The 13458-nt window shown below is 38.9% G+C and overlaps 1 protein-coding gene across 1 annotated transcript; it reads right to left on the bottom strand.

Annotated features, from left to right (window-relative positions):
* Positions 1 to 3624: 3624 nt before the first annotated feature.
* PDCL2 (phosducin like 2) lies at positions 3625 to 12567 on the bottom strand (the record flags this gene model as incomplete). Its single annotated transcript, XM_081998906.1, is given in 9 exon segments — positions 3625 to 4124; positions 4442 to 4535; positions 4537 to 4607; positions 4610 to 4650; positions 6270 to 6413; positions 9243 to 9333; positions 9835 to 9898; positions 9900 to 9956; positions 12499 to 12567. Coding segments are annotated over 9 exon segments (753 nt in total). The 3' UTR covers positions 3625 to 4002.
* Positions 12568 to 13458: the final 891 nt, after the last annotated feature.

Below are 13458 nucleotides of genomic sequence, written 5' to 3'. Positions count from 1 at the left end.
TTAGCATTCTTGTGTTTGTATGTTGGTAAAGCTTATAAAAGCTCTAAGGTGTGCCGGTGTTACTGACTTGGCAGAGAAAGTTGTGAAACAGACCAGCTAATAAATACAAACAGCATCAGGTATCAATCGGAGAGATGACTAACTGATACTGCGCAGCCTTTACGTACAACTGTAACGCATTCCAGCCATACTGCTTACTACAGGACTGGAATATGCTTAAATGTGCAGTGATTATGTTGATGTAAACCTGTTCTGCATGCAGCAGAACATAGCAGCGAACTGTTTTCTGTAAAGTAAAACATTGCTCAGTGTTAATAGTATGTGAATATTCCCAGTTTTCTTTCTCGCTTACAAGGATGCTTATTTTTCCATTGATCTCCCCAACAGCAATACATGTAAAAGCGTAATCACCAATGTGTATCCATAGAAGCTGAATTAGTGTTTGTGTCTGGAATGAAGTAAGGAACTTGGCTGCAAAATCTCTTGGATCTTTCTTTCAGGATTACTTTTCAGGTAGATCAGTTTCCCCATTTGATTCACCTTGTGACCAAAATCTTATGCAAAGGTATTGTAGGACAGGAACCTCTTTAGCAGTAATGCTGCTAAAGAGCTAACCATGAGCTCAGTTTTTCCACTGCAAGAATTTTAAAAAACATTAGTAAAAACACTTAATTTTTCTGCTTACTGATTCATAATACTCTATTTCTAGCTTTCAATTGAGGAAAATGTGATATAAACAAAACTAATCATTTCATTTCTCATGCAGAGGATAATGCTTCTACAATGAAATGTAGTGAAGATAATAGCATACAGCAGGAATGGAAAATCCAGGAGAAAATGCAGGAATATTTTAAACAAAAATGCATAATTACCAGAACTAGAACATGGCCAAGAAACCAGGAGGCTAAAAATAGCATCAAGCTGTGTGTATCAAATTTGCCACAAATTCAATTTTGCTGGTATTTAGTAACCAGTAGTAACTCTTCTGAAAAACAAAGTAGAGATGCTGTGCTGCCTTTCTTCACACCTTGCATGTATGGGAGCATAACTGCAGTGTTGCAGTAGCAAATTACTCTTTATGGCTTGCACATCTTACATTTTGGGATTTGACAAGAGCAAAACAGGCAACATAGCTGTGGAAATCACAGGTATTTGCATTTTTGACAAGGTCATGGCCTATCCAAGGTCATTTTTTTAATGCTTCTTTTCTGAAGGTATTTTAAAGGTTCCTGAATGAAGAGGACAGAAAGCTTAGAAATGGTGTGGTGGTTTTATGAAACTATTCCCCACCTAGAAATACTATTTTTCTGGCTCTCATTGTCAATATGAGTTTGCTCCAGTGTGTAATGATAGTTTCGTTTCACTCACAAAGGTTACATGAGAGCCAACATAATTTTCAGAATTTCCAAATTCTGAGCAGCAAATCTTCTGTGAATAATTGAATGATGGGACTAGATTCAGCCAGAAATACAGAAATTTCCAGTGCACTTCCATTAACTGTAGCCATGTTTCCTACAGAAGTGCCATCTTGTGCATGATATACTTCAGAGCCATAGAACAATCATTTGCTCAGAATGTTCTTTTTTGATCCTCACTGGCATATTCATAGGAGGATCTGTTTGAGGAAGCTGATTTTGAAACTAAATTTCTCATCACTCCAGAATAGTAAAATCAGTGGATTTAACAAAGATGCTGACTTGAAGGTTTACTAACATTCATTCCTAGGCCCTTTTCCTACAAATGGTGTAACTGACTCAGAACCAGAAACATCTGCTTTTAACCTGCGGATTCCCTTGGATTTTGCTGCTGCTTTGTCGCACTTGATGGCTGTAATTGTCACGGCCCGAAAGGAGCTGTTTAGGACGACCTCCCTCCCCTTGGGACCAACGACCAGATTCGTGATCCCCCTGGACTGAATTAAGGTGAAACGACACCAGCCAACCAATTTAACAATTTAATAGTAATCTAAACAATCTAACCAGACCAACAAGTCCTGTGAACCACGTCTTTCACGGTTTGGCAAAGAGACGTGGAGGAAGAGAGAGACAGAGACGAAGAAGATATCACCACCCGTGGATCCAGCAGCGTCCAGTTGGTCGTCTTGATACTTGCCGTTCCTGCCCCAGTCACTGTGGGCACCACCTTTTATACTTCTTAGTCCCACCTTTTTCACTCCGGTTGCCCGAGGAAACAGCACGTTCTTAGTGCCCACGTGGCACGTTCTTCTTGCATGCTTGGGCAGGGGGGTCCTTGCTTGTCCGGTGCTCTCAAGTGCCGTACTTGAGGCTCCATTCCGGTTTCGGTTCTTACCATGATGCATTGTTTCCTGGGCTGAGCTGTTTGTGCAGCTCCCCCGCCAAGCCATCTCTGCCTAGATAAGGGTCTGTCAAGGTGAGACGAAGCTGAGTCAATGCACAACTGCCTGCACCTCGCCTTTGTGCTCCGAAACCGGTCTAGTCCAGGTGATATTTACCGCTGTGCCTGCGCTGTAGCTCTGCTCTGCAGGCGTCCACACCGAGGAATGTTTAAGACAAAGTCCGCGCGTCGGTCCGCCACAGTAATCATGATCACAGGATCACTTGGATCACAAGTAAGGGTCACAAAAGGAGAGGTTTGGCCCTTTCCTGTCAGATCTAGCGACATATTCCTGTCACTTCCAATGTGACAAAACTAGCGCTTGGAACAGTGGTGTGTTGTGCTTGCGCGCTTCACGGCAGCAGCCGCAGTAGCGGGAGGGAGGCTCACCGCTAAGAGGAAGCAGGTGGTCGTGCTCCTTTTAGAGCAGCCAACACTGATATTCACCTGATGTGACAGGAATCATATCTGAAGTCACTGATGACCTATTTACATTTAAAACTACTAGTTAGCTTTCTAGTTTGAAGTGGCAGATAATGGCAGATAAACCATTATCTCTGAAACACCTATGCTAGTTATCTCTCTGAATCTGCAAAATAAAAGTTTCTAGAAGTGGTATCTGCCAGCAGGTATCTACTAATAGCGCAGCTGTATCCTACTGGGTGAAAAAGTCTGATGTTAATTTTCTTGCTCTTAGGTATCTATATGCCAAGAGTTAAGTGAACTGTTTCTGTTTAATTTTTCTTTCTGCATCCTGATGCTATAAACCATGTCAACTGTATATAACTAAATCTTCATTAGCACATTGAGATTTTTTTTTTTAATGATGTTTCACTGGAAGAACAACATTAATACTATACAATTTGCTTCACTACTCAAATAAAAATGCTGAATCAGGAGTATGGTCTCTTCATTCACTCAGGTAGTTTTGCTTATCTGCAGTGGTAATGTAAACTATTTTGTTAACGATAGACTTATTTTTGTTAGGAAGGAACAACGATTCAACTGTCAGTATTCTAAAATAGTGGGAAGATTATCCCTGACACTGGAGAAAATTCCTGAACGCCCGTCAAACAAATGGAACTATTAGTCAGTGGATTCAGGGCCAAATCCTGATTTGATATCACTATGCACATCATTGTCTTTGGGTCACTTTTTCAATGGGGGGAACTGAGAAGATATTTAGCAGAGTGGAGTTCTACTACAGTCATTTAACTGAGAATTAAAGGAGTGTCTTGTACCCACACTGGATAAAAGGAGGAAGAAAGTATAGGTTAGGGCCCACCAGTTCAATACCCTCCCCTTCCTGTTCCATTTAAGCAGAGTTTGTGTGAAACGGAGAATCCAGGCTTTTGGTGTTCATGACAGACATCTACAAATATCTGAGGTAACTGTGGCTTTCATTTACCACATCAATTTTCTTCCACATATCAAAACCAAAAAATATACCAGTGAAACAACAAAACTCCTTTTTTTTTTTTTAATTGTTCCAGGCTTACCAAAGGAGTAAAAAACTGTAGTTGAGATAATTTATCTTAAAACAGATGATCTGCATTAAAATTTTCTCGAGTAATAATCTTGTTTCATCACATCACTGCTTTTTGTATTGATGTCTTCATAAGCAGAAATATTTCTATTGCATATATATCACAGAGAAATATTTCTATATCGCACCGATGGTGTCATCATATCCATAATGTCCTTTTTGGGTTTTTCTTCTAAGTCAGGTTTTTTTATTGCTCCAACTTCTGCTAGTTTCCATTCGAGCTCTGTGGAAACAGTTTACAATTTATTCTGATAATTGCAGTAATAAAAGACCAAGCTCCATCTCAACAAAAAAAAAGAGCCATCCTTGCGACAACCCAGCTTTCTCTCAGTAAAATGTCTGTCAAATTGCAAAATATCCATGCTTATCCAATATTCTTACCACAGAATTGGTAAATTAATTCTTTGGTTTTTGTAGACTTTTTTCCTACAAAAATAATCAAACACCTTTTCCACCTTTAAACAGTGATCTTTACATGTAATGATTACAAAGAACATAAAGTTTTCTATAGCATGAATTATTTAAAAATATTTCTCACACCTTCCACTTTAAGATATATTCCTCCACATTCAGCTACTCCAATGAACCTGCCTTTTATTTCACCAGTATTATATACAAGAATTGTGGGTAAACAATCTGTCATGATAATTCTGAATGCAGCTGTTTACAACAGCTTTGAGAAACTTGACTTCTGGAAATTTCTTGCTAGCAGGCTGTGATGTTTGTTAACCCGTAAACATATTGGGATGCTAGAAAAGAATAAGAAAGTATGATGACACTTGTGGTGTAAATAATTTGTAAAATAACTAAAGTTATTAAAATAAAGCCTTTGAAGAATAAATGTACCTTATAGTTTGCTTCTACTTTAATTTGTTATAAGAATTGCACTACAGATTTTATTTAGGTGCTTCTAAGATCATTGTGACTTAAAGAGCTGTCCATCTAAAAATACATAATAAGCATAGTCTATAATGTCAGTAAAGCTACCAAACACTTCAAGAATTGTGCCTCAGTTTTGTTCTCCACTGAGAATTTAATGCTCATTTTGTTCATTTATCATAGAGTTTAAATGATATTTTTTAATCTGCAATGTACATTTTACTTTAATTTATTTGAACTGCCTTTCAGTTTAACATTTACTTACTTCATTCTTTTAGTAAAATGTAAGTAACATTAGGGAAACCTTTGTATAGTCATATTACCACTATAGACCTGTTCATTACTTTCATAGATACTATTGGTAACACAATCACTATATAAACCTCAGTAAAAAAAAAAAAAAAAAAATTAAAAAAACAAAAGAAACGTGGGGGTTTTTTGTTCCCCTCCAGCCCGTTAACCTTCTAGAAGTTAGGATCTTTGGCGTTACTGAAGTTCAAGCAGCTGATTTAGCCTGTGGACCGTCGAGGAGTTCCAGCAGTACCCTCTCGTGGTCAAAGGCAGGTGAGGCAGTTTCGTTACTAGCTGTTAAAGACTTTGGAGAGCTCATGATCATTCCCAAGAAAAGTTGAGCTTCCTCATAGACTCGTATTTATGCAATGATAAAGTACAGAATTGGTTCCCCAGCAAACAGAAACAATGAAAAGCAAGAAAAGCTGCTGTTTTCTTCAGATCTGTACATTTAAATTATTGCAATTTGAACAATTCCATTTGATTGACCAATTCCTATTGTCATGCGTAAAATACTCAATTCCTGACAGCTGAGAAGAATCAAAGACGCTTCCTCCCAACAGGCTTAAAAAGAAGGAAAAAAGAAAGCTGGTCTGAATCTTAAAAAAATGCATTAGACATTCCATATTAATTCTCGGTGCTTTTGGAAAACATCTAACAGAGTTGCTAACATGTTGAACTGATCATGTGAGTCCTTTGACATTGCTGCCGGATTCTATCACAACTTCTGCTACCATTAGAGAATTTCTCAGGGAACTAACAAATTCCCTAGCTTTCCTCAATTTTCATAACAGACTTTCCCTATTGGGCTTTTGATTTGTTCTAGTCAAAGGGGAAATAAAGGTAGAATAATGCTGTTCGAACACTCCTGCTGAGAAAAATGTGCAAAGGAACTTTCCTCAGCACAGACAGTGGACACCACTTTCTCAATGCAATTCAGAAATCTTAGTGAGGTTCAGTACATAGTGATAAGCATACACAGCAAAAGAAATCTTTCATATAATTGAACAAAAGTGAAATGATTAACTCAAAGTGAATTAACAAATCAAGAAGGTCCCATGCTCTATGATTCCATTGCCTCAAACCAACTGCTATTTTATTAGTCTATTGTATTTCATTTTCCTTGGTATTGCTCTTTAATTACCAGTTCAATTTTCTGTATTGAAGCATTCAACATCTTAAACAAGAAAGTCATTACCTTGACTGATAAAGATTAATTATAACCCAAACATCCTCTGGAGCATTCGTAACTTCCTTTACATACTGCTCTCCATGAACTTCTCGTACTTCCCCAGACTTCTGCATTCTCTGAAGGCATTTCCATTCTTGGAAGCATTGCTGCCTAATTAAAAAGTAACAATAAAAATAAGTGTTTGGAACATTTTAAATGCATTTTAAAACAGTATCTAGTGCATTTCCCTCAATTTCTTTAAAAATGCTTTGAATAACTCTTTAGCTTTAGGTCTTCTAACATCATTTTAGAGCTAGAAAGGCTTCTATGCTAATCTTTCTTCAGTAAGATAACATTAAAATACTTAGTCTTATCTTCCTCAGTATCAGATTTGGGAAACTTGAGTTACAAACATGTTGCACAAGGTTTTATCATTTCAGACAAAGCAAGAAAAAATTAAAGCAGGTCCTAATTGTGTTTCTGATTCTGAAAATGAGATTGGTTTGAGGAAACTACCAGTACTTGTACCAGTGTTTACCATTTTTAAAATAGTTCCTGAAAATTGGAATGTAAAAACAGTAGATGGCAGTCTTCATCTATAAAAAAACTTGCAAGACAGAAAAAGAAAATGCCTCACTGAGATGTGTTGAACTAAAAGCAGCTATTAATTTTACTAACTGAAAGCCACTATAGAAGTGGCTTTTTCAAAAAAGATTAAATAATATATATGCAATGTTATTATACTCTAGCAGCAATGCATGATAATTTGGATTTACAACTTCCACATAATTATTTGAATTATTATCTTCCTATGAGAATACAACAGTAGACACACAGTGTTAGCAATAGAAATATTTTACTCATTTTAACAATGCAAAAGTAGTGTAAAATCTAGACAGAGGAAATGTTTTGATCATATTAGCATTTTTATTCTGTGTAAAGTGCATGTCTCATTTTTCTTATAGTATAAACCTCTGCAGAACTCAGCAGTGTAATTTGTAAAATACCTACAAAAATATTCATGTGAAAGTCCAGTACAGCTGAACTTACTAAATCTCCATACAAGCTGCCAAAGTTTTCTGAAGCTGAGTTCATAAAACATGTTGACTCTGCATGGTATTGTAGGTAAAGTGATTGGTGTACTCCTATAAATAGCTGAATAATGTTGTGCCACAGTTATGCCCAAGAACAGTATATGGTAGATGACAGAATTACACAATCGCGGCATGGCTGAGATTGGAAGGGGCCCTACCACTCAAGCAGGGTCAGCCTTGAGCAGGCTGCCCAGGAATGTGTCCAGACAGCTTCTGAACATCTCCGAGGATGGAGACTCCACAACGTCTCTGGGCAACCTGTGCCAGTGCTTGGTCACTTTCTCAGTAAAAAAAGGTTTCCTGATGTTCAGAGGGAACCTCCTGTGTTTCAGTTTGTGCCCACTATCTCTGGTCCTGTGACTGGGCACCGCTGGAAACACCCTGGTTCTGTCTGCTTTATACCCTATATAATAGGATATTTATAGACATTGATTAGATCTCCCCTGACCCTTCCTTCAATATAAACTTCAGATTAATATTTTCATTAGGTAAGAAGTAGAAAAGCCATTAAAATCGGGTTAAGAAGCAAAACACAATAGCTGTGTATTAGGGGTCCATCTAGTGGCGTGCACTCCATGTGCACAAACTCGGTATCCTTCACAAAGTTGGAGCCATGTATGTTTAGACCCTGTTTTTCCTAATGTTCTTGTGCAACATGATAGAAAAGGGATATCTGCGACCAACTGACTATTTTTCCTGCTGGCTTGAAATACACAGAAAATGCTGTCCAGAAGAGAAGAGAGAAAATGGGACACAGAACTTCTCCTTTCTTTGAACATTTATCATCATTGCTCTTAACTCCTAAAGACTGGCAGAGAGTATTTTCAGAGTGGCAGAGTGAGGGGTACTGCTTAATCAGGCAAACAGAGAATGAACCCTACTTGTGTAACTTAGATAAATGTTCAGTATACAACATTTATCGAGGTCAGGTCAAGGGAGGTGCCCCTCTACTCTGGTCTGGTGTGATCCCACCTGTAGTACTGCGTCCAGCTCTGGAGCCCTCAGCACAGGGAAGACATGGACCTGTTGGAGCGGGTCCAGAGGAGGCCACAAAAATGATCAGAGGGATGGAACACCTCTGCTGTGAGGACAGGCTGGGAGAATTGGGGTTGTTCAGCCTGGAGAAGAGAAGGCTCCGGGGAGACCTTATTGCAGCCTTCCAGTACTTCAAGGGAGCTTATAAGAAAGATGGGGACAGACTTTCTAGCAGGGCCTGTAGCAACAGGACAAGGGGTAATGGCTTTAAACTAAAAGAGGGTAGATTCAGACTAGACATATGAAGAAATTTTTCCCAATGAGGGTGGTGAAACACTGGCACAGGTTGCCCTGAGAGGTGGTAGATGCCCTATCCCTGGAAACATTCAAGGTCAGGTTGGACGGGGCTCTGAGCAACCTGACCTACTTGAAGATGTCCCTGCTCGTTGCAGGGGGGTTGGACTAGATGACCTTTAAAGGTCCCCTCCAACCCAAACTATTCTATGAGTCTATGATTTTATACAACACTTCGAACATACACCACCTCTCAATATACAGTAGCATGATATATCTTCAGTTGAACTGAGGATGAGTAACATTGGTTTCCACTGTGGCCCCTTCTATTCTTTTTCTATTAAATATCCAGCTTTCAGGCTAAATTAAGTATTTTAAAAGGGGGATAACTTTGTTCTAACAAAACATCCATGTAAAATATGGTGTAAACTGCTTCTCTTTGCAACTGGCAATTAGGAAGAAGTAGGACAGTAATGTGAGTGCTGTCTATCTGCTGGCAAAGAAGCAGAAGACAAAAAAAGGCAGTTGTGTCAGTCAGCAGACATGATTCGAAAGATTCTGAGTTTATTTTTCAGAAGCATGTGCATGTATATGTACAATAGTGTATGCTAATCTGGATGGAAATCTCTTACTATACCTATACATTTCAATAGCTTTGCTATCAGCCTCATCAAAGTCATCTTTAGCTTCCTTCAATTCTTCAAGATTCATTCTTTCATATGGTTTCACTACAAACAACAAACAAAAAATTAGTTATCTTTTGTTCTCCACAGTGTCTACAAACATTTTAAATGTATGAAAAGTATTACACAGACATGGAACTAATGAAAGAAAAAGATGTACTAATTTCAGAAATTAGTTAACTTTGGCATAACTCTGGGTAAAAGAGAGAAAAAAACCAAATTTATTTAACTATAACTATACAGAAAAATACAGAAATGCAGGAGCAGATTACTACCAATTTTTCAGAATGTGAATCTTGCTTATAATGACCCATTCCCTTATGAAATTATGAAAATTAGTTACACGTAAATGTTATATGCCATAATGTTTTCCACTAACCATGTTATATGTTTAATTCAGAATCCTTTTTAAAATAACAAAGTGAACATAATTAAAATAAAAATATAATTATTGTACAATGTTTAAGTTATAAAAAGCATTATCAAAAATACCTCCACTTTTCAAATTTTGTTATGCTAATGGCATGTATTTTTAATTTTACTTGCCTTCTGCTTCTTTCTGCAAGTATAAATTCATTTCTTCAACTTCATGTTTCGGTTTTTCTTTTGGAAGGAAGAATTCCAAAATGTCTCAGTATATCATTCCATTCAGTATCTTCATTTGGATCCTGTTTTAATATTATGCAACAAAACTAAATCAACAGATCAATCTTGTGTGCCCTTTTATAAAACAAAACCAGCCCTTTTTCACTTTGGCATATAATAAGGATATGCCAAACATGCAGGATTTCCACTGGATTACTACCATGCCCATGAGTACCATATTGGTCTTTCCAGCTGACAGCTGCTTCATTTTTATTCAACAAGGCTCTTGTACAGAATTTAGCATGAGTATAATGAAAAAAATTCTAATGAAGATCAAATGCCTCAAGGAATTTCACTAAGGTAAAAGAATGATAAAAGAATTGCTTTGCATTTTGATGTGCATTTTAGATGAAAACATACTTGGTAAATCCACAAAGAGAGCAAACAGAATCATGCTACTGCTTGCAAGAAAGTTAAGCATTGGGTTTGCAAGAAAACTCTTAAGTTTCTGGTAAGAAAGGCTCTTACCAGTTTCTGGTAAGAAACTGCCAGTTTCTTCTGGCAGGAGTGAGGAAGCGAGACTTCGCAGGGTTTGGAGCGGAAAGGACATGGCAATAATTATGGCATTTCCTGCAACAGTTCTAACGCAGGGGCTCAGCAGTCTGCAGGCAAGGGTGCTGCTACCAATATTCACTACTAGCGGGGCATTCTGGCTTTGCAAACATCTAGTGCCTTATCGCTAAGATAAAGAGATTTCATACCTGAGTACTTTGATTCCTTCTGCAAAGCTCCAATATCCAGATTTTGGACTAGGAATGGCAACTCCATTGTAGCTAGTTAGTTATAAAATTTTGAAAATTATTCTCCATAACTTTCCACCTTTGTGACCATGGTTATTTCATCACCAAGTCTTTCAAATATGCTAGCAAAATTTACTTTATCCACATATGAAAACACAGATAAAGAGTTAAGAATAAGTGATGTTTCTCCTTCTTTGATTGAAAAGTAATTGAAATACTTGGAAAAAATAAAAGAGGAGCTCCGTATATAATCCGATGAATTAGATGGTCACTAATGAGTTTGGAATAGGAAAAATCAAAATAACTGTTTTGCTATAGTGTAATTCCTCAGGGTTTACTTATATAAAAAAACCTTACAGTCAGTCTTACTGCAAGTTTTCAACACTTCACCAAAGCAGAATTTTGACTTAGGTACAGCCAGGGTATCAAAAAAATCCACAGAACTAAGAGGACATTTTGCATTTTTCTATAAATTTAGGTCCTACATGAAATCTTTCCACAGTGTTTTACTTATGGTGTATTTTATACAATTTCTATTTAATGTTTGTAACATTCTATAGGTTTGTGTAACCAGTTGTACATTGGATATTTTCTAGATGCTGTTACATCTAGAAAATGTAAAAGCAAAAAAAATTGGATCAAGAATCCTAGATCACAGTAAGCATAACAGGAAGCAGGCGTGTCTGATAAATCTGAACTCCAGTCTCAAGGAAAAGAAGATCAGAAGCTAGCAAACCTTTAACAATTTTTTAACAAATTGAGTTAAATCAATGTTTAAAAAGTTGGTGTTAAAAAGTGATTAGTTCAAGGTTGCACAGGTGAAATAAATGAAAATGTTCGTCAAAAACTTCAGAAGATATTTGATGGTAAGAGTGCAAAGGAGCCAAGCAATGGCAAAAGTGATCCATTGTAAGTAGATTTCAGAATATGAAGCTAGACTACTGAGGCAGTATTACTCTACTAGCAGGCCACAATCACAAGTGAAAAAACTTCTCCTAACACTTCTCACTGCTGCCAATGATAGGGTTAGCTACCACCAGCTTTGCCAGGGCAGATGCACATATCAAGTTTGGGAACCCACAGGCTGGATAACTTCGATCCTTAAGTGTAAATAACATGTCTGGTAAATTAATTTGCAGGTTTGTTTTTTTTTTTTTTTTGTGGTGAATGACACAAAACAAATTCTCAGCGATGGTTTTAAAATAATACCTATGATCGTCCAGCTATCAAAGTGTAGTATTTTGTTATTCTCACAGGACAGTAATGACAATTAATTCTTAACCATAAGAAACTCAGAGTTTCCTGATGTATTCTCACAAGAAAACCCACATAAACTGCTCTCCCATTTGCCATTTCTCGGGACCTCCGCAGGGGTTGGGAAGGTGACGCGGGACCGGGACAGCGACGCCATCTCCCTCTGCCCTCCAGGCCCTGCGGCAGGCTTGGCCGCACCGAGGAAGCCATCACTGGTGGCTGGCTTTGCTCCTGCCCTCCTTACCACCTTGCCTTTCTTCTCCCCTCACCCAGCAGGCGCGGTGGCTGCCTCAGGCAGCACGACAGGGCTCTCGCAGCACCCAGCGCCTCTCTCGGCCCCAGCCGCTGCCCACCAGCAGCCTCCCCCATTTCCTTGGTGTCCCCACCCCAACTCCCTCATCGCCCTCGGTCTCAGCTGCTGCCTCACCAGGACAGCTCAGGCCTGGGGTGACCCTCTGCATCCACCTGCATGGTTCCCCACGGGCACTGCCACTCCTCAGGGAGGCCACTACTCTGACCCGGTGGTGGCAGGATGGCAGCGGCCATTGGGGCAGGCCCACCCTGCCCTCACCATTCCAAAGGTGACGGCGTGAGGCAGGCAGGCAGTGAGGCGGCGGTGGGCCCCCGCCATTTGCCCCATCCGTCGTTGGCTACTGCTGACAAAACTGATCCTCTTTAAAAACGTTTCAGAGGAAAAAAACCAGAAAACAAACAAAAATAAACAAAAATCAAAACAAACAAAAGGTCAAACTCAGGGCACTCTCAGTCTGGGCCACTTAAGCCGTGGTTTGGTGGTGGGTGTGACTGGAGGAGGCAGCCCTACTCCCCTGCCTTGCCCTTCAGCCACGGTCTCCTCATCCCACCACCTGCCTGAGTGGAAGCTGTCAGTCGTGCCGTACAAGGCAGTGGGGGGGTTAAACTTAAACAAATAACCTAATTTAATACAATACAATACAATATAATAAGCATTTTGTGGCAGAAGGCCACACATTCGTTCTGACCAGGGGTTGTATAAAACTGGATCCTCAGTTCACAGATAATTGCACCAGTTCGACTGGAGACACAGCAAACTGCAGAGCGAAAACAAGTAGGTAAAAAGAGGAAAAGGATTTCTTAAGCTGGTGTCCACCTCTAAGGCCAGCCGTTTTCCCAGCTACCTTCTGAAGTTCGGCTACTCATCCAAGCTTGCAGAATCAGGAGTAGTAAAGCTGAGGTCAGTTTAAACCATGACCAGGCAATACAATGTTAAAAACAATAATCTGCTTCTACACTGAATGATTAGTTACTTTCAACACAATTACAGCCTCAACATCATATTTTTACACAACCCTGGTGTGAAAACTAACTCAGAGAGAGAAGCTAGGAAGATTGCGATGTTAACTCATTCTTTTGAGTAGAGTTCTCTAAGTCTACGTCAAAACCAGTTGAGTTTTCAAGTGAATCCTAATTCTGGAAGCAATTAAGCCTTCTTCTGAATGAGAACCATACTGCATCTGTGTTCTTAATAGCTAAAAAAAATGATGCCATTATA

This window comes from Phaethon aethereus (genome assembly GCF_964289735.1).
Source record: "Phaethon aethereus genome assembly, chromosome: 4".
Lineage (NCBI taxonomy): Eukaryota > Metazoa > Chordata > Aves > Phaethontiformes > Phaethontidae > Phaethon > Phaethon aethereus.
This window is presented reverse-complemented; position numbering and strand designations above follow the sequence as displayed.